Source organism: Triticum aestivum, chromosome 4D (assembly GCF_018294505.1).
Source record: "Triticum aestivum cultivar Chinese Spring chromosome 4D, IWGSC CS RefSeq v2.1, whole genome shotgun sequence".
Taxonomy (NCBI): Eukaryota; Viridiplantae; Streptophyta; class Magnoliopsida; order Poales; family Poaceae; genus Triticum; species Triticum aestivum.
The window spans coordinates 341,611,131-341,632,076 of NC_057805.1; the positions used below are offsets into that span (position 1 = coordinate 341,611,131).

At 45.9% G+C, this 20,946-nt stretch overlaps 1 protein-coding gene across 1 annotated transcript; it reads right to left on the bottom strand.

Annotated features, from left to right (window-relative positions):
• Window positions 1–2,620: 2,620 nt before the first annotated feature.
• Window positions 2,621–7,630, bottom strand: LOC123097802 (uncharacterized). Its single transcript, XM_044519629.1, has 6 exons — window positions 7,112–7,630; window positions 5,633–5,824; window positions 5,310–5,549; window positions 4,214–4,431; window positions 3,337–3,588; window positions 2,621–2,933 (listed from the first exon to the last, which is right to left on the bottom strand). The coding sequence occupies exons 1-6, from the start codon at window positions 7,530–7,532 to the stop codon at window positions 2,652–2,654; spliced, it is 1,605 nt and encodes a 534-aa protein (XP_044375564.1). The 5' UTR covers window positions 7,533–7,630; the 3' UTR covers window positions 2,621–2,651.
• Window positions 7,631–20,946: the final 13,316 nt, after the last annotated feature.

Sequence of the window (20,946 nt, forward strand, 5' to 3'; positions counted from 1 at the left end):
GATTTCCTCCAAAGCCCCTGTTCATCCTGTCTACTTCCTCTTTTTCTGGTGGCGGCGGGAGGGGGGAAACCCTAAATCCTCAAGGGGATCACACTCTCCTCCCCACAGGGAGAGAGGCTCGTTATTTATATTGTTGAAGCTTTTGGAAAGCGTATTTGCAAAAGACGTCTCCCCCCATTTCCATTTTTGCCCCCTATTCTCTCCTTCATCGATTCCTTCCCTCATAACAGAACTTTCCCCCCCAAAGCATCCCAGACCTACCTCAGTTTCCATTTCATCAATAAAATTTACCTCATTAGACCAGAAATATGGAATTTGGGCATATTTCATTTTATTCATCTTATCTACGATTTTTCTACCAAGCAAAACTTGGTTCGGTGTAATTACCATCTCATCCCCTTTCTCATATACAGGGTCATCACCATAATTATCATCAAATTCCCCCCTATTTTTTGCAGCTATCACCCGCTTTTTTTGTTTTTCATTCTTCTGTAATCCCCTATCGATGTAGGTTCAATAAGATATTTGGAATTGGGGGAGATTGTACCTTGAGATTCCAACGAGAGCCCAGTCTCCTCGTCGGAATCCTCACCAGCGAGCAAGCAGAAGCGACTGCCTGTCGGCGAGATCCCTACCCCCGACCCTGGGAGCGAGCGAGACTGAGCAGACGTGGGGAGTGGCGGGGGAAGCGCGGCGGCCTCCTCAGGGTCAGCGGCATCTTTGGTATATTCTTCTCGTACCAGGCTTCGTTCCTCCCTTGCCCTTGCCGCTTCCCAGATCTGTCCGCGCCTTCAACGCCACCGCAGGAGCAGGCCTCACCTCCCTGGCCACCGCAGGCACCAGTGCAGGAAGACCCATCACCGCACCAACCACGTACTCCGACGGGCCCGCCGGAGCGCGGCGGCGCGAGCGGAACGCCACCCACTTCATTGCTTGCATAGGGTCGTCTGATTCCGCCTCCTCCATCGCCCACAGCAGCATCCTGAGCGCCCCCACCGGTTTGCCCGTCGGTGTGAGGCGCCAGTCCTCCGCCTCGGTGAGCTTCCTGTAGGCCACCCCCGCCGCCTCCTTCAGATTTCTCTCCGTCGAGAACCTGGAGATGATCTCCATCAGCTTCGCCAGCTTCGATTCGTCCCCGTCTGCAATCACCCGAGCCCTTGCCTCGAGCCTCAGCTTCCAGGGCTCCATGGTTCTCCTCTCGCGGAGCGCTCGCTTGTGGGAGAGAAGGGGAGTAGATTTCGTCGAGAGGGGAGGGAATGGCCGCACCGCACCGCGCCGCAGCTTTAATCCTCCTCCATTCCCGACGCTCCCTCTCCTCCTCCGCCTCGATCTGCACGTCGCGCCGCGCCTCCGCCTCGGAACCCAGCACCCTGTCGACCAACACAACGTGACAAGGAAAACGCACCTGCGTCCCCTCCCAGATCGGAAACTTCCCGTGTACCCGCATCGAGTCGACGCGTACCTCGCGGTCGTCGATGAGGGCCAGCACAGGGGAATCACCACGCCGGAGCAGAACGCCTCGCTTGAAGATCATCAGCGCCGGCGTGGATAGGTCGGCGACGAGGTGAACCGCCCACCGGCGGTCGAGCGGAGTCGCCTCATGCGTCGTCATCCGGGTACCGGAACGAATCTCAGGCATGTCACATCAGGCTGGGTGAAGGTGGAAGAGGTTTTGGGCTAGAGGGAATGGTGGGCTGGGGCTGGGGCTCGGGTTGCTTCTGCCTCGCTGTCGGAGTCTAGATCTTGACAATTGGTGTGTCAATCAAGCGAAACAGTTAGATGTCTCTTGGTGCGGCGACATTGACTTCATCTTTCGAGTTGTTCAGTGGCATGAACCGATTTCTTCATCGATGTCTCTTGGTCCCTTTCTATGGTGAAGGATTGCAAGGCTGTACTACGTGGGATGATGCCTCAAATAACGTTTCTTCATTGGTTATTAGATTTCGTTTCTAGCAGCGAGTGGGCAATAGTTCTCAAAGCCTGGTAGGTGTGTCTTTCACTTAATGCAGTGCTTTTTCAAGCACCGACGTGTGGTGTACAATTGAAGGAAGAAGATGGCAGGTATTGTTTTCGAAGTAAATCTAATACTGCTCGTTCTGTGTCTTGTTATGTTTTCATTGTGATGTCTAGTGTTTTCCAGATCATTAACCTATGGCATACTTCAGAAAATGGGAAAAGGCAACACATTACAGATGAAGCAAGTGCTATATTTCCAGAATCAGGAAGGCTGGCACAGCAAAGACTTCTGCATAGCTGAGAGAGCAATACAACCAACCATCCCATTACACGGCATGCTAAGCAAATGCGCAGAATAGGCATGCAAGGGCGTCGCGTCGTCACAGGCCAACCGAATCGAATGTCAATATCGAGAGAGAACGCTAGCGGCGCACCAAGCAGGTGATTTTTTGCGCAGACCTTTCAAGACTTTTCCTGTACATTATACTGAACCAGCACAATCGGTGCAGCCCCCCACCCAGACACAGACCCAGAGCTTCGTTTTATACTCGACGCTCTACTCAGTCCGCCTAATCGGTCAGCATTTCTCCACTGGCGGCAAGGAAGGAAAAGCCTATCTTTTCTTTGAGGTTCCTACTAGTAACAGTCTTGTTGTACTCTTGTATCTATACTCATGATCCTGAGGCTGAACATGGTCAGGCCAGCCCTGATGTTTCCTGCTCCTGCTCTGCAACTTCTTCGTATGCAGGGCTTGTTTCTTCCGCCGGTTCCGGGGCCACTTCACTGGATTCCGGTGCCGGATTGAGAGGGCCCTGCGGGGTGCCAAACAGGGTGGAGAATATCTGCCGGTGGCACTCGTCGCAGAAACAGAAGTATGAGAAGTGGCCTTCGTCGAGAAGCTTGTGGACAGTGGCTCCTGGAACCATCCTCCTGGCAAACTCGGTCACCGACGGGGGCACCACCCGGTCATCCATTCCCTGTTAAAAGATTGAACGGAGTTTAGTGCTTCAGGAAGAACTCAGCCAAATTGGGATGCAAAACATGTAGCCTGAGGAGAATATCACTCATCAAGCAATACGCCGGACAAATAGCGGTTTACTATGTCCAATGACACGCAGTGATGATTTCTGTATAATAATGCACATTTATCAATTATACTACCATTTGATTCACCCGACCTCCTACTCCAAATTCTGTCATGCACTAGTGTACATGACAAAACTAGTGTGTTTCATTCTCTTTTGTACTAACCACAAGTCACTCTCATTCAAATAGAAATCAAGCTCAAATATCCATATGATTGGAATAAACTACAACTGCGCACGAATATGCCAACTCAATTCAAAACCAACAATTATTTCTAGCAAACAGAGTGCAAACCTGCCAAATGTGGATTGGGCCCAGAAATCCCACCCACTCTCGTTCAGCCTGACTGAACAGAGACTTCATAAATTCAAATACTCCCTGATCCTCTTTCTTCTGCATTTGAATATCTGACAAGCTGAAACCCCAATCAGATACTTGCAGCACAGCTTCCTCGACAAATGGCTGCGCATCTCCCTGGCGCACAGACTCTGCAACATCCTTTTCCCAGAATGTGTTGAATGTAGGAGCTTCCAGTAAAGTTTTATCCTGAGTAATGCATAAAGGATTAGTATTTGGCATGAAAAAGGGTGAATGCTCAAGCTTCGAAAATGAATCAGTTACTAGCACTTCCATGCAGCAACAATGGTGAGAATGTTGCTATCCTTTGTGAAACTATGCTGCATACGGTATGACAAGGACAAAATAACATGATTCAGAGGGCATTGCAGTGCAGGCATGACAAACCGATGCCACTAACAGTAATTATTCGTTAATTCACTCAAGAACTAAAGCTAAAAATGCTGCATCTATAGGGTCTTACATTGGTTAGATAAGGAGAGTTGAGTTGCAATTTTATTCAAATGTGATGTTATATTTTCCTATAAAGATCACAAGTTTCTCTTTTCCTAACTACAACACATGGCCTACTCTTGTATCATTGTCTGAGGTATCCCACTACAATAAAATGTGATCTTCCATGTCTACAAGATACCCCACTACAAATCCTGCATCTGGTTCGCCTAATGGGCGGGGATAGTACAGCAAATAATGGCACATAATGGTACCAATTCCCATATTTACAAAAGAAAACCAAGATAGCATTTGCACCTGAAGATTGTACAGAACATTTTGTCCAAAAAACAGATTGTATGAAACACTGATAACAGCATACCTTCTTTCCCGTTGACAATGATAACCAACTCTCAGGCTGTCCTTGCTTTCCAGAAAGGAAGCTTCGGTGATAGAAGAGGCGTAATAGTGATGGGAACCTCCGAGCTAAAATGTGCATTAGTTTTCGTTTAGTTGACCATCTGTCCCATATTTTACGTTTCTCATCCTTGGTCATCTTGGAGTCATATGGATTTGCCATAGGGGCGAACATTGCTGCACCTGGATTTACAGCAATGTGTCACCGACAAGAATTATATAGTAACCGTAAAATATCACAAATACTTCAATAAAAATATGTAGGATCTAGTATGTTGTTAGAATATAACCCAAAAATGATCTTGACTGAACATAATTTTACAGCTTAAGATGGAATAGTGATAAACATGGAAGTAAAAATAGTCATTACTATAAAGGACAGGACAGACCCAGTGCATAGAAGCTCCCACATAGGGTGGGGTCTGGGGAGGGATTATAGGAACCCAGTCTTACCCCTGCAAAGTGCAATGCAGAGAGGCTGGTTCGAACCCAGGGCCTCTTGGCATAAGTGGGGAGGACTTCACCACTGCGCCAGGCCTGCCCTCAAAAATAGTCATTACTATGTCTTGACAAAACTAAAATCCCAAAGAAGGAACAGGCATGTGGTGCTCTCATTACTATGTCTTGACAAAACTAAAATCCCAAAGAAGGAACAGGCATGTGGTGCTCTATATTAGAAGCATATCCTGTTGTTTTGCTTAACGAATGAAAATTTTAAAAAAAATCTCAAAGACAGTATTAGACGATGTTTGGTCATCTGATTCTGTAACCATTACATTCTTATCAAATCAAAAGGATGGTAATTTGCTTAAGAGCGTCTGAAATACTGCTTTTTCTCAAGTCATGCCAGTAAGAACAAACATTAAGTAACAATCATAAGAAAGTATGATGTCGATACCAGACACTCAGAAGGCACAATCACAAAAAATAGAACTGACTAACGGTGATATCAGCATCATGACATATTTATCAAAGTAAGGGGAGGATACATATACGGAATAGAGAAGGCTTATGAACAGAACACTGCAAAAGAACATAGAATAGCAGCTGGTGTAGGCTACCTGCCACCCGGTCAGGAATGTAGCGCAGAGCACTCCAAGCATGCATGCCACCTCCAGAATAGCCTACAACCCAGAACTTGTCCACAATCCCAAGGGCATCGGCCAAATGAAGCATGTCTAATGCAGAAGAATTCAGATTTCGGCCTGGATGAGGATCACTTTCACCAAAACCAGGAAGATCATAGGTCACAAGTCGTGCCCCAAATTCCTCTAGAAGGGATGAGCTGATTCCAGGGATTCCTGCATAGAAAGGAGCAAAACGGATAAAACCAGCAGCATGGTGCAATACGATAGCCCAGAAGCAATGTAACAGCTGTTCTTACCTGCTAGCCTTGACGAAAGAAATGAATGGGGAGCAACCAGTGAAAATCTTGCCCTGTCAGCTGAAATTCCTTTTTCTTCGTAAGCCAGATGCCGTCCATCAGGAAGTTGGAATCTTTTAGCATTTGGGGGGCTTATGTAAAGTTTCTTCGGTTGCTCCACTGGGGTATCATCGCTACTTCCTACACCTAACACTGCACAGAAATAGTGTCACTAATGAAGTAATCAAATTAGGAGTAGTGTGTGCTCTTATTCTACATGCACATAAAATTTCGCTGTTGACTGAAACACTTCATACAAGAGACTTCTTCCGGTCACTGTGCAATGACAAAATGATTGTGCAATGACTATAAGCATTTGCAATGGCACTGTGGATAGATGTTCTATACTGCTATTCTTTTTATTTTCCTTGCCTAACAGGATAACAAGAATGGTGATATCACCATGAATTTAGAAAATTGAACAAAATACCTAACGTTTAGACACTGAACAACACCTGCCACTTAACAAGCAAAAAGCTTTATGTTCGCACCGAGACCTGACACTACATTAACCCATTAGAATTAGCAATAGAACCCGAAGTAAGCAGCTAGGCTCACACAATAGTAAAACAATTGACTGCCCGTAACATTATTCATTAGGTTGACTTGGCAAATGTAACAGAATTTTAAAAGAGACCATGGTGACTTTCATATTTAGGACCCCGATAAATCCCGAACGTTCGGATTTTAATCATATCACCTGAAACGTTTTTTCATGGCAACTTTAGTTGACGCAAGGCGGCAGCTTTAGTTGTTAAAACACAGCAACTTTGTCCAAGTTCGTTTTTTTTAAAAGAAAATTGCCATGTTTGCCAACCTCGCGTGAGCTAAAGTTGCCATGAAAAACGTTCGGGTTGCCATGCTTAAACTCCGAACGTTCGGGATTTATCATTTCCGTATATTTATAATTTTTAGAGAAACAACGGAAGCTCATTCACTAATCATTTAAGAGAGCATTAATAATTGTCCGGTACGAATTGGAGAGGAAGACTGGCACAGGACCAACCCAAAGTCCTCCTATACTCAGGACTAGACTGTTTGGCACACAAGTGTTGCAGCACCCACCCATGGTGTACTGCTTTGCTTTTTACCTCGTCAACAAATGTTTGCCCAAGCACACTAGGTAGTAGGCATGGATCCCACATTGGAACCCTTTTCTCGTCAACATTCGGAAAAACAAAAGCCGGTAGAGAACGAGTGGGACTGATTCTGTAATCCGAAGCAAACCCTCGCCAAAAAAAGCAGCACAGCACTCTAGTTCGAACCCCCAGAGTTACTAGTCAGTTAGATCCATCCCCTCAAACCAGGGGAAATACTGCGCATAACGCGCACATCATGATGCGCGAGGACACAGCACGCGCTACACGCTCGGCCGGAGGTAGAGAGAGACGTGCACGCGAGGTAGAGAAGAGCGGCGGATGAGAGATCAGCGGCGGTTACCGAGGAGCGCGACGAATGCGACGGCGGCAACGACGACCCAGCACCTGACGGGGTCGCGGTCCTCGGGGAGGTACTCGTTCATGAAGCTGAGGCGCTTGCCCGCGGCCGCCGCCGGCCGCCGCAGCCGCCGCGCGAGCTCGCTGTCCTCGGCGCCGGCGAGGCTCTGCGCGGCGACGTCCCACACCCCGAGGCCCAGCTCCCGCAGCATCTCCGCCGTGGACTCGGCGAAGCCCCTCGCCTGCTGCGCCCACCCCTCCTCCACCTTCCCCTCCTCCTCCTCCCCGTACCAGCCGCCCCCGACCGCCGCCGCCGAATTGGGCGCCGGCGCCGCGCCCCCGGCCACGGCAGGGAGGCGCACGCCCGTGTCGCCGACGAGCGTGGCCAGCTCCTCGTGCCACGTCATCGTCGCCGCCGCCGCCATCTCGCCGCCACGGCGCCGATCACTGCCTCCCCTCGTGTGCGTTTGGTGGGTGTAACTGCGCAGCGCAGCGAGGAGTGGCGAGTGAATGGAGAGGAGACGGGGTTGAAATTGAAATGGAGGCGAAACTGGGAACTGTAGGACTAGCAGCGCTGGTGGGTTGGGTCCCACCGGCGTGCTTGGGTGGTTTGGTTTGCCTGGTTGGTTGTTCTGGGGTTGCTTTCGCCTCCGCGGGCGTCCGCGGATCTGCGCCGTAGGGTGCGAGGATCCGACGGCGAACGATGTTAATGAGCGGTTCGATTGGCGCGGAATGGCGTATGGGCACCCCGTCATTCGCACCGCAAAATGCATGCTAACGTCCGTTTTCATTTACTTCGTATATTAGATTTGTCTTGAGTCAAACTTTTTAAATTTTGACCAATTTTATACAAAACATTATTAATATCCACAATACAAAATCAATTCATTAGAATCATCTTTCAATATATTTGCATACCATGTATATTTGTTTTTTAACTTCATACCATATATATATATATATATATATATTATTGTGAAATTTAGAAGAAAAAAATTGGATAAATTTGGTCAAACTTTATAAATTCTGATTTACGTCAAAGCTAATATGTGAAGTAAATAAAAACGGAGGGGCACGTGATTCTGCTGAGGGTTCTTAGACCCAATAGCCAAGTTTTTCTTTCTCCTCTCGCAAGGTGACTAGGGAAAGTCTTCTTCCCTTCGATCTCCGGCAACGAGCCCGTGGATTCGCCGATGACAGTGAGAGTATTCCTAGTGCCTCGGCTTAGATAGGTAGAGTTTTAATTCTCACAAGGGCGGCGCTCGGACGGATGTCGGCGCTTCTTCTTCAAGTCAGCCTTTCAGGCTCCAATCCTCCTCAAGTTCGTTCATCGGAATGGATTAGACGGAGCTCCGGTCTAGATTCCTGCCAGCTCCTCGGAGCGGCGAGGTTAGGGTTTCTCATTGTGCGTATGCAACGGCGAGATTTGGTGTCAGATTCTTCAGATCGATTCAAGGATTCAAATGGCGATGATTGCGGCTACCCAACTCTGGTCCTTAGGGGCACGTGCACGAAGGCTTTCCGACTGTCATCGTCAAGGTCAGGCCGGCTCCGGTATGGGAGTGGCGACAGCGGCGCGTCGGCGGCTTGTTCTGGTGGCGAAAATGGCCATCCGGTTGTCCATGGACCTTGATGTAATCTTTATTATGTTTGGGGTGTTTTGTACTTTCGATGAATCTTTATAATAGGTATGATATTTTCGCAAAAAAACGGAAGAAGTACGATAGGTAGAGGGGATTCATTTTGTTCGGCGGTTATTATTTTTTTTACAGAAAAAATGATTTGATCATCAAACATCATGCTAGTACAAAGAACATCAGAAGTAACCAAAAGATGCATCCATGTACATAGCCCACCTAGCGATGATTATAATCACCGGAGCGAGTCGAAGGTGCACCACCGTCCCTCACCCGAGTCGGGCAAACCTTGTTATAATAGACAACCGAGAAGTAATTGGGCTAGCGCACCAGAGCAATGTCCATGGTCGATGAAAAGAAGCACAATTCGGAAAGATCAAACCTGTAGACACACAAACACATAGAAATGAAGACCAAATCCACGTAGACCTACCGAAGACAAACACAAGTCCAATCACGTAAGATCCGCCAAAAAACCATCTCCACACGCCCTCCATCGACCCGAGACGTACCGCCAGGATAGGAGCTAAGCGAAAGAACTTTATTCTATCTTTAAGGAGCTGCCGCCACCTCGCTTTCGTGAGCAGAATACAAACTCTAAGGCCATAGGGGATGAGGCAGATCGACAAAGGCATGGAAACCCTAGACGTGGATATACACCTGGAGTCGCACGTGGGGCGAAGAAAAACTGTTCGTGACCCGACAGTTACTATTTTTATTTAGATGTACGGGCCACGTGGCATTCTTTTATGTTGTACTTTTGAGACTTTAACCACGAATAATCAACAAAGATAGCTATAGTGTTAAAAAAACAAAGTTAGCTATAAATGTAAACTCAATGCTTCCGCAAAAACAAAAGGCACTCCTTTGTATCTTTTTTGCGGGAAATCTTTTGATGTATTCATCAATTGTTTAGACAGTACAAAGAATATTAGAAGTAAAAAAGTTATATCTAGGTATATATAGACTGTTGGGGAACGTAGTAATTTCAAAAAAATTCCTACGCACACACAGGATCATGGTGATGCATAGCAACGAGAGGGGAGAGTGTTGTCCACGTACCCTCGTAGACCGAAAGCGGAAGCGTTATGACAACGCGGTTGATGTAGTCGTACGTCTTCACGATCCAACCGATCCAAGTACCGAACGCACGGCACCTCCGAGTTCAGCACACGTTCAGCTCGATGACGTCCCACGAACTCCGATCCAGCAGAGCTTCGAGGGAAAGTTCCGTCAGCACGATGGCGTGGTGACGGTTGATGTTGCTATCGACGCAGGGCTTCGCCTAAGCACCGCTACGATATTACTGAGGTGGATTATGGTGGAGGGGGCACCGCACACGGCTAAGAGTTCAATGATCAATTGTTGTGTCTGGAGGTGCCCCCTGCCCCCGTATATAAAGGAGCAAGGGGGGGAGGCCGGCCGGCCCTTGCAGGGCGCGCCAGGAGGAGGAGTCCTCCTCCTAGTAGGAGTAGGACTCCCCTTTCCTACTCTTACTAGGAGGAGGAAAGGAAGGAAGAGAGGGAGAAGGAAGGAGAGGGAGGAAAAGGAGGAAAGGGGGCCCGACCCCCTAGTCCAATTCGGTTTGGCCTAGGGGGGCCGCGCCTCCTCTCTTCCACCACTTGGCCCATGAGGCCCATTACTTCTTCCTCGTATTCCCGTAACTCCCCGGTACCTCGAAAAATACCCGAATCACTCGGAACCTTTCCGATGTCCGAATATAGTCGTCCAATATATCAATCTTTACGTCTTGACCATTTCGAGACTCCTCGTCATGTCCCCGATCTCATCCGGGACTCAGAACTACCTTCGGTACATCAAATCATATAAACTCATAATACCGATCGTCACAGAACTTTAAGCGTGCAGACCCTATGGGTTCGAGAACTATGTAGACATGACCGAGACACGTCTCTGGTCAATAACAAATAGCGGAACCTGGATGCTCATATTGGCTCCTACATATTCTACGAAGATCTTTATCGGTCAAACCGCATAACAACATACGTTGTTCCCTTTGTCATCGGTATGTTACTTGCCCGAGGTTCGATCGTCGGTATCTCAATACCTAGTTCAATCTCGTTACCGGCAAGTCTCTTTACTCGTTCCGTAATGCATCATCTCACAACTAACTCATTAGTCACATTGCTTGCAAGGCTTATAGTGATGTGCATTACCGAGAGGGCCCAGAGATACCTCTCCGACAATCGGAGTGACAAATCCTAATCTCGATCTATGCCAACTCAACAAACACCATCGGAGACACCTGTAGAGCACCTTTATAATCACCCAGTTACGTTGTGACGTTTGTTAGCACACAAAGTGTTCCTCCGGTATTCGGGAGTTGCATAATCTCATAGTCATAGGAACATGTATAAGTCATGAAGAAGGCAATAGCAACATACTAAACGATCAAGTGCTAAGCTAACGGAATGGGTCAAGTCAATCACATCATTCTCCTAATGATGTGATCCCGTTAATCAAATGACAACTCATGTCTATGGCTAGGAAATTCAACCATCTTTGATCAACGAGCTAGTTAAGTAGAGGCATACTAGTGACACTATGTTTGTCTATATATTCACACATGTATCAAGTTTCCGGTTAATACAATTGTAGCATGAATAATAAACATTTATCATGAAATAAGGAAATAAATAATAAATTTATTATTGCCTCTAGGGCATATTTCCTTCAGTCTCCCACTTGCACTAGAGTCAATAATCTAGTTCACATCGCCATGTGATTTAACATCAATAGTTCACATCTTTATGTGGTTAACACCCATAGTTCACATCGCCATGTGACCAACACCCAAAGGGTTTACTAGATTCAGTATTCTAGTTCACATCGCTATGTGATTAACACCCAAAGAGTACTAAGGTGTGATCATGTTTTGCTTGTGAGAGAAACTTAGTCAACGGGTCTGTCACATTCAGATCCGTATGTATTTTGCAAATTTCTATGTCTACAATGCTCTGCACGGAGCTACTTTAGCTAATTGTTCCCACTTTGAATATGTATCCAGATTGAGACTTAGAGTCATATGGATCAGTGTTAAAGCTTGCATCGACGTAACCCTTTACGACGAACCTTTTGTCACCTCCATAATCGAGAAACATATCCTTATTCTGCTAAGGATAATTTTGACCGCTATTCAGTGATCTACTCCTAGATCACTATTGTACTCCCTTGTCAAACTCAGTGTAGGGTATACAATAGATCTGGTACACAGCATGGCATACTTTATAGAACGTATGGCTGAGGCATAGGGAATGACTTTCATCCTCTTTCTATCTTCTGTCGTGGTCGGGCTTTGAGTCTTACTCAATTTTACACCTTGTAACACAGGCAAGAACTCTTTCTTTGACTGTTCCATTTTGAACTACTTCAAAATCTTGTCAAGGTATGTACTCATTAAAAAAAACTTATCAAGCGTCTTGATCTATCTCTATAGATCTTGATGCTCAATATGTAAGCAGCTTCACCGAGGTCTTTCTTTGAAAAACTCCTTTCAAATACTCCTTTATGCTTTCCAGAAAATTCTACATTATTTCTGATCAACAATATGTCATTCGCATATATTTATCAGAAATGCTGTAGTGCTCCCACTCACTTTCTTGTAAATACAGGCTTTACCGCAAGTCTGTATAAAACTATATGCTTTGATAAACTCATCAAAGCGTATATTCCAATTCCGAGATGCTTGCACCAGTCCATAGATGGATCGCTGGAGCTTGCACATTTTGTTAGCACCTTTAGGATCGACAAAACCTTCTGGTTGCATGATATACAACTCTTCTTTTAGGCGATCCATTAAGGAATGTAGTTTTGACATCCATTTGCCCGATTTCATAAAATGTGGCAATTTGCTAGCATGATTCGGACAAACTTAAGCATCGCTACGAGTGAGAAAATCTTATCGTAGTCAACACCTTGAACTTTGTCAAAACCATTTTCGACAAGTCTAGCTTTGTAGATAGTAACACTACTATCAGCGTCCGTCTTCCTCTTGAAGATCCATTTATTTTCTATGGCTTGTCGATCATCGTGCAAATCCATCAAAGTCCATACTTTGTTCTCATACATGGATCATATCTCAGATTTCATGGCCTCAAACCATTTCGCGGAATCTGGGCTCATCATCGCTTCCTCATAGTTCGCAGGTTCATCATGGTCTAGTAACATGACTTCCAGAACAGGATTACCGTACCACTCTGGTGCAGATCTTACTCTGGTTGACCTACGAGGTTCAGTAGCAACTTGATCTGAAGTTTCATGTTCATCATCATTAGCTTCCTCACTAATTGGTGTAGGAGTCAGAGGAACTGATTTTTGTGATGAACTACTTTCCAATAAGGGAGCAGGTACAGTTACCTCATCAAGTTCTACTTTCCTCCCACTCACTTCTTTCGAGAGAAACTCCTTCTCTAGAAAGTATCCATTCTCAGCAACGAATGTCTTGCCTTCGGATCTGTGATAGAAGGTGTACCCAACTGTCTCCTTTGGGTATCCTATGAAGACACATTTCTTCGATTTTGGGTTTGAGCTTATCAGGATGAAACTTTTTCACATAAGCATCGCAATCCCAAACTTTAAGAAACGACAACTTTGGTTTCTTGCCAAACCATAGTTCATATTGTGTCGTCTCAATGAACTTAGATGGTGCCCTTTTTTTAACGTGAATGCAGCTATCTCTAATGCATAACCCCAAAACGATAGTGGTAGATCGGTAAGAGACATCATAGATCGCACCATATCTAATAAAGTGCGGTTACGATGTTTGGACACACCATTACGCTGTGGTGTTCCGGGTGGCGTGAGTTGCGAAACTATTCCGCATTGTTTCAAATGAAGACCAAACTCGTAACTCAAATATTCACCTCCACGATCAGATCGTAGAAACTTTATTTTCTTGTTACGATGATTTTCCACTTCACTCTGAAATTCTTTGAACTTTTCAAATGTTTCAGACTTGTGCTTCATTAAGTAGATATACTCATATCTGCTCAAATCATCTGTGAAGGTCAGAAAATAACGATACCCGCCACGAGCATTAACACTCATTGGATCGCATACATCGGTATGTATTATTTCCAACAAGTCAGTAGCTCATTCCATTGTTCAGGAGAACGGAGTTTTAGTCATCTTGCCCAAAAGGCACGGTTCGCAAGCATCAAATGATTCATAACCAAGTGATTCCAAAAGTCCATCTTTATGGAGTTTCTTCATGCGCTTTACACCGATATGACCCAAACGGCAGTGCCACAAATAAGTTGCACTATCATTATCAACTTTGCATCTTTTGGCATCAATATTATGAATATGTGTATCACTACGATCGAGATCCAACAAACTATTTTCATTGGGTGTATGACCATCGAAGGTTTTATTCATGTAAACAGAACAACAATTATTCTCTGACTTTAAATGAATAACCGTATTGCAATAAACATGATCAAATCATATTCATGCTCAACGCAAACGCCAAATAACATTTATTTAGGTTTAACACTAATCCCGAAAGTATAGGGAGTGTGCGATGATGATCATATCAATCTTGGAACCACTTCCAACACACATCGTCACTTCACCCTCAACTAGTCTCTGTTTATTCTGTTACTCCTGTTTCGAGTTACTAATTTTTAGCAACCGAACAAGTATCAAATACCCAGGGGCTACTATAAACACTAGTAAGGTACACATCAATAACCTGTATATCAAATATACCCTTGTTCACTTTACCATCCTTCTTATCCACCAAATATTCAGGGCAATTCCACTTCCAGTGACCATATATCCTTTGCAGTAGAAGCACTCAGTTCCAGGCTTAGGTCCAGACTTGGGCTTCTTCACTTGAGCAGCAACTTACTTGCCGTTCTTCTTGAAGTTCCCCTTCTTCCCTTTGCCCTTTTTCTTGAAACTAGTGGTCTTGTCAACCATCCACACTTGATGCTTTTCTTGATTTCTACATTCGTCAATTTTCGCATCGTGAAGAGCTTGGGAATTGTTTTCGTCATCCCTTGCATATTATAGTTCATCACGAAGTTCTAGTAACTCGGTGATGGTGACTAGAGAACTTTGTCAATTACTATCTTATCTGGAAGATTAACTCCCACTTGATTCAAGCAATTATAGTACCCAGACAATCTGAGCACATGCTCACTGGTTGAGCTATTCTCCTCCATCTTGTAGGCAAAGTACTGTCAGAGGTCTCATACCTCTCGACACGGGTATGAGTATGAAATACCAATTTCAACTCTTGGAACATCTTATATGCTCCGCAGCGTTCAAAACATTTTTGAAGTCCCGGTTCTAAGTTGTAAAGCATGGTGCACTTAACTATCAAGTAGTCATCATACCGAGCTTGTCAAAAACGTTCATAACGTCCGCATCTGCTCCTGCAATAGGTCCGTCACCTAGCGGTGCATCAAGGACATAATTCTTCTGTGCAACAACGAGGATAATCCTCATATCACGGAGCTAGTCCGCATCATTTCTACTAACATCTTTCAACATAGTTTTTCTCTAGGAACGTATCAAAAATAAACGGGGAGCTATATCGCGAGCTATTGATCTACAACATAGTTATGCAAATATTACCAGGACTAAGTTCATGATAAATTAAAGTTCAATTAATCATATTACTTAAGAACACCCACTTAGATAGACATCTCTCTTATCATCTAAGTGATCACGTGATCCAAATCAACTAAACCATAACCGATCATCACGTGAAATGGAGTAGTTTTCAATGGTGAATATCACTATGTTGATCATATCTACTATATGATTCATGTTCGACCTTTCGTTCTGAGTGTTCCGAGGCCATATCTGCATATGCTAGGATCGTCAAGTTTAAGCCGAGTATTCTGTGTGTGCAAAACTGTTTTACACCCGTTATAGATGAACGTTGAGCTTATCACACCCGATCATCACGTGGTGTCTCGGCACGACGAACTTTGGCAACGGTGCATACTCAGGGAGAACACTTGTACCTTGAAATTTAGTGGGAGATCATCTTATAATGCTACCGTCAATCAAAGCAGAATAAGATGTATAAAAGATAAACATCACATGCAATCAAAATATTTGACATGATATGGCCATCATCATCTTATGCCTTTGATCTCCATCTCCAAAGCATCGTCATGATCTCCATTGTCACCGGCATGACACCATGATCTCCATCATCTTGATCTATATCAATGTGTCGTCACATGGTCGTCTCGCCAACTATTGCTCTTGCAACTATTGCTATCGCATAGCGATAAAGTAAAGCAATTATTTGGCGCTTGCATCTTATGCAATAAAGAGACAACCATAAGGCTTTTGCCAGTTGCCGATAACTTCAACAAAACATGATCATCTCATACAACAACTTATATCTCATCACGTCTTGACCATATCACATCACAACAAGCCCTGCAAAAACAAGTTAGACGTCCTCTACTTTGTTGTTGCAAGTTTTACGTGGCTGCTACGGGCTGAGCAAGAACCGTTCTTACCTACGCATCAAAACCACAATGATAGTTCGTCAAGTTAGTGCTGTTTTAACCTTCACAAGGACCGGGCGTAGCCACATTCGGTTCAACTAAAGTTGGAGAAACTGACACCCGCCAGTCACCTGTGTGCGAAGCACGACGGTGAAACCAGTCTCGCGTAAGCGTACGCGTAATGTCGGTCCTGGCCGCTTCAACCAACAATACCGCCGAATCAAAGTGTGACATGCTGGTAAGCAGTATGACTTGTATCGCCCACAACTCACTTGTGTTCTACTCGTGCATATAACATCTACGCATAAACCTGGCTCGGATGCCACTGTTGGGGAACGTAGTAATTTCAAAAAAATTCCTACGCACACACAGGATCATGGTGATGCATAGCAACGAGAGGGGAGAGTGTTGTCCACGTACCCTCGTAGACCGAAAGCGGAAGCGTTATGACAACGCGGTTGATGTAGTCGTACGTCTTCATGATCCGACCGATCCAAGTACCGAACGCACGGCACCTCCGAGTTCAGCACACGTTCAGCTCGATGATGTCCGACGAACTCTGATCCAGCAGAGCTTCGAGGGAAAGTTTCGTCAGCACGGCGGCGTGATGACGGTGATGATGTTGCTACCGACGCAGGGCTTCGCCTAAGCACCGCTACGATATTACCGAGGTGGATTATGATGGAGAGGGGCACCGCACACGGCTAAGAGTTCAATGATCAATTGTTGTGTCTAGAGGTGCCCCCTGCCCCCGTATATAAAGGAGCAAGGGGGAGGCCGGTCGGCCCTTGCAGGGCGCCAGGAGGAGGAGTCCTCCTCCTAGTAGGAGTAGGACTCCCCTTTCCTACTCCTACTAGGAGGAGTAAAGGAAGGAGGAGAGGGAGAAGGAAGGAGAGGGAGGAAAAGGAGGAAAGGGGGGCCGGCCCCCTAGTCCAATTCGGTTCGGGCTAGGGGGGCCGCGCGCCCTGCCTCCTCTCTTCCACCACTTGGCCCATGAGGCCCATTACTTCTTCCTCGTATTCCCGTAACTCCCCGGTACCCCGAAAAATACCCGAATCACTCGGAACCTTTACGATGTCCGAATATAGTCGTCCAATATATCGATCTTTATGTCTCGACCATTTTGAGACTCCTCGTCATGTCCCCGGTCTCATCCGGGACTCCGAACTACCTTCGGTACATCAAATCACATAAACTCATAATACCGATCGTCACAGAACTTTAAGCGTGCGGACCTACGGGTTCGAGAACTATGTAGACATGACCGTGACACGTCTCCGGTCAATAACCAATAGCGGAACCTGGATGCTCATATTGGCTCCTACATATTCTACGAAGATCTTTATCGGTCAAACCGCATAACAACATACGTTGTTCCCTTTGTCATCGGTATGTTACTTGCCCGAGATTCGATCGTCGGTATCTCAATACCTAGTTCAATCTCATTACCGGCAAGTCTCTTTGCTCGTTCCGTAATGCATCATCCCGCAACTAACTCATTAGTCACATTGCTTGCAAGGCTGAAAGATCGTGGATGTCGCCTAGAGGGTGGGGGGTGAATAGGCGCTTTAAAATAATTACGGTTTAGGCTTGAACAAATGCGGAATAAACCTAGCGGTTAATTTGACAAGCACAAAACCTACAACAACTAGGCTCACCTATGTGCACCAACAACTTATGCTAAGCAAGATAAACAACTAAGTGATAGCAAGATATATGACAAGAAACAATATGGCTATCATAAAGTAAAGTTCATAAGTAAAGGGTTCGGGTAAGAGATAACCGAGACACGTGGAGACGACGATGTATCCCGAAGTTCACACCCTTGCGGATGCTAATCTCCGTTTGGAGCGGTGTGGAGGCACAATGCTCCCCAAGAAGCCACTAGGGCCACCGTAATCTCCTCACGCCCTCGCACAATGCAAGATGCCGTGATTCCACTAAGGGACCCTTGAGGGCGGTCACCGAACCCGTACAAATGGCAACCCTTGGGGGCGGTCACCGAACCCGTACACTTTGGCAACCCTTGGGGCGGTCACCGGTACCCGTCAAATTGCTCGGGGCGATCTCCACAACCTAATTGGAGACCCCGACGCTTGCCCGGAGCTTTACACCACAATGATTGAGCTCCGAACACCACCAACCGTCTAGGGCGCCCAAGCACCCAAGAGGAACAAGCTCAAGGGCACCAAGCACCCAAGAGTAATAAGCTTCTCAACTTGTAACTTCCACGTATCACCGTGGAGAACTCAAACCGATGCACCAAATGCAATGGCAAGGGCACACGGAGTGCCCAAGTCCTTCTCTCTCAAATCCCACCGAAGCAACTAATGCTAGGGAGGAAAATGAGAGGAAGAACAAGAAGGAGAACACCAAGAACTCCAAGATCTAGATCCAATGGGTTCCCCTCACATAGAGGAGAAAGTGATTGGTGGAAATGTGGATCTAGATCTCCTCTCTCTTTTCCCTCAAAAACTAGCAAGAATCCATGGAGGGATTGAGAGTTAGCAAGCTCGAAGAAGGTCAACAATGGGGGAAGAACACGAGCTCAAAGGATAAGGTTCATTGGGGAAGAAGACCCCTTTTATAGAAGGGGAAACATCCAACCGTTATGTGCTCAGCCCGCACACGAGCGGTACTACCGCTCTGGCGGAAGAAGCAGGGAAAAGGAGCAACCAAACATGAACCTTGGGGCGGTAGTACCGCTTATAAGCGGTACTACCGCGCACCCCAGCGGTACTACCGCTGGAGGAGCAGAACACGGGACCAAAAATGCATTAGCGGTACTACCGCCCGACCGGAGCGGAACTACCGCTTACAGGCGGTACTACCGCCCATCGGGGCGGTACTACCGCTTATGGGCGGAACTGCCGTGCCTTACTGCCGTGCAACTACTGCAAAACTCGACACGAAAAATGCAAGACCCAAAATCGAGGCGGTACCAGCGCGGAACCGTAGCCGTACTACCGCTTATGGCCATAGGCGGTACTACCGCTTTGGACAGCGGTACTACCGCTTGGGGCGATAAGCGGTATTGCTGCTCTGGCCGCGGTACTACCGCAGGGAGAAAACCATAACTGCCATAACTTCTTCATATGAGCTCCGAATTGAGCAAACTCAAGCTTGTTGGATACAAGACGATGAGTAGCATCAAAACATCGACAAATAGAGGAGTGAAACCTCCAACCGAGAAGAACCGGCATAACCTCCAACATCGAAAACATCATAGAAGATGCGAGTGAACTCCGTTTTCGATGAACTCGAGCTTGTCATCAAGATGACCATAAGCTCCAAAACTCACAAAGAGAAGAACCAAACAAGAACCAACAAAGATGATGCAAGGATGCAATGGTTTGAGCTCTCTATGAACGATACGATCAAGCTACTCATCGAGAGCCCCCCTTGATAGTACGGCAATCGATCCTATAACCCGGTCTCCCAACTACCATCATGAGACCGGTAAAATAGAAAACCTATCAAGAGCAAACCTTTGCCTTGCACATGGTCCACTTGAGCTAGATGATGACGATCTTGACTCCCTTAAGTTGGACCACCTTTCTTGGTTGTGTTGGCTCGATGAAGACTAGTTGATTGCTCCCCCATACTCCACTATGGGTGAGCCACTCTTCCGCACATCTTCACCAGTCCATTGTCACCACAATGGACGGCAAGCTTCAAGCATTTGATCTCGTCATGATGCTTCACTTGAACTAGCACACCGCAACATCTTCACAAGTCCATTGTCGCCACAGTGGACGGCAAGCTTCAAGCATTTGATCTCTTCATGATGCTTCACTTGAACTTGCACACCGCAACCTAACCCCACAAAGAACTCTCACGAAGATCATGGGTTAGTACACAAAGCGTAATTGACAATGCTTACCACACCATGGGATCGCTTGATCCCTCTCGGTACATCTTGTGCGCTTCGTGTGTTGATCAACTTGATTCACTCTTGACTTAGTCTTGATCAACCTTGACTCTTTCCAACTCTTTTCATTTGGATGATGTCTTGAAGGTAAACATGAATGATCACACAATCTTCTTCTTCAAGACATGCTTGCAATAAGCTCTACTCTCACATGACCAATCTTTGGATAATTCCTTAATAACACCTTGGTCACCACATAAACTCCTTGAAACCAACACATGGACTTCAAGAAAAGCCTATGGACAAATCCTTCAAATATAACTCAAGGCAACCATTAGTCCATAGAGATTGTCATCAATTACCAAAACCAAATATGGGGGCACCGCATGTTCTTTCAAAGGCTTATAGTGATGTGCATTACCGAGAGGGCCCAAAGATACCTCTCCGACAATCGGAGTGACAAATTCTAATCTCGATCTATGCCAACTCAACAAACACCATCGGAGACACCTGTAGAGCACTTTTATAATCACCCAGTTACGTTGTGACGTTTGGTAGCACACAAAGTGTTCCTCCGGTATTCGGGAGTTGCATAATCTCATAGTCATAGGAACATGTATAAGTCATGAAGAAAGCAATAGCAACATACTAAATGATCAAGTGCTAAGCTAACGGAATGAGTCAGGTCAATCACATCATTCTCCTAATGATGTGATCCCGTTAATCAAATGACAACTCATGTCTATGGCTAGGAAACTCAACCATCTTTGATCAACGAGCTAGTCAAGTAGAGGCATACCAGTAACACTATGTCTGTCTATATATTCATACATGA

Bases quoted from the DNA above. Each gene is read 5' to 3' on its own strand.
- LOC123097802 (XM_044519629.1), bottom strand. From the start codon at position 7,532: ATGGCGGCGGCGGCGACGATGACGTGGCACGAGGAGCTGGCCACGCTC. The intron at 4,432-5,309 runs GTAGCCTACACC...CTGTAAATCCAG, and splicing joins CATTCCTGACCGGGTGGCAG to GTGCAGCAATGTTCGCCCCT. The intron at 3,589-4,213 runs GTATGCTGTTAT...TGCATTACTCAG, and splicing joins CATTGTCAACGGGAAAGAAG to GATAAAACTTTACTGGAAGC.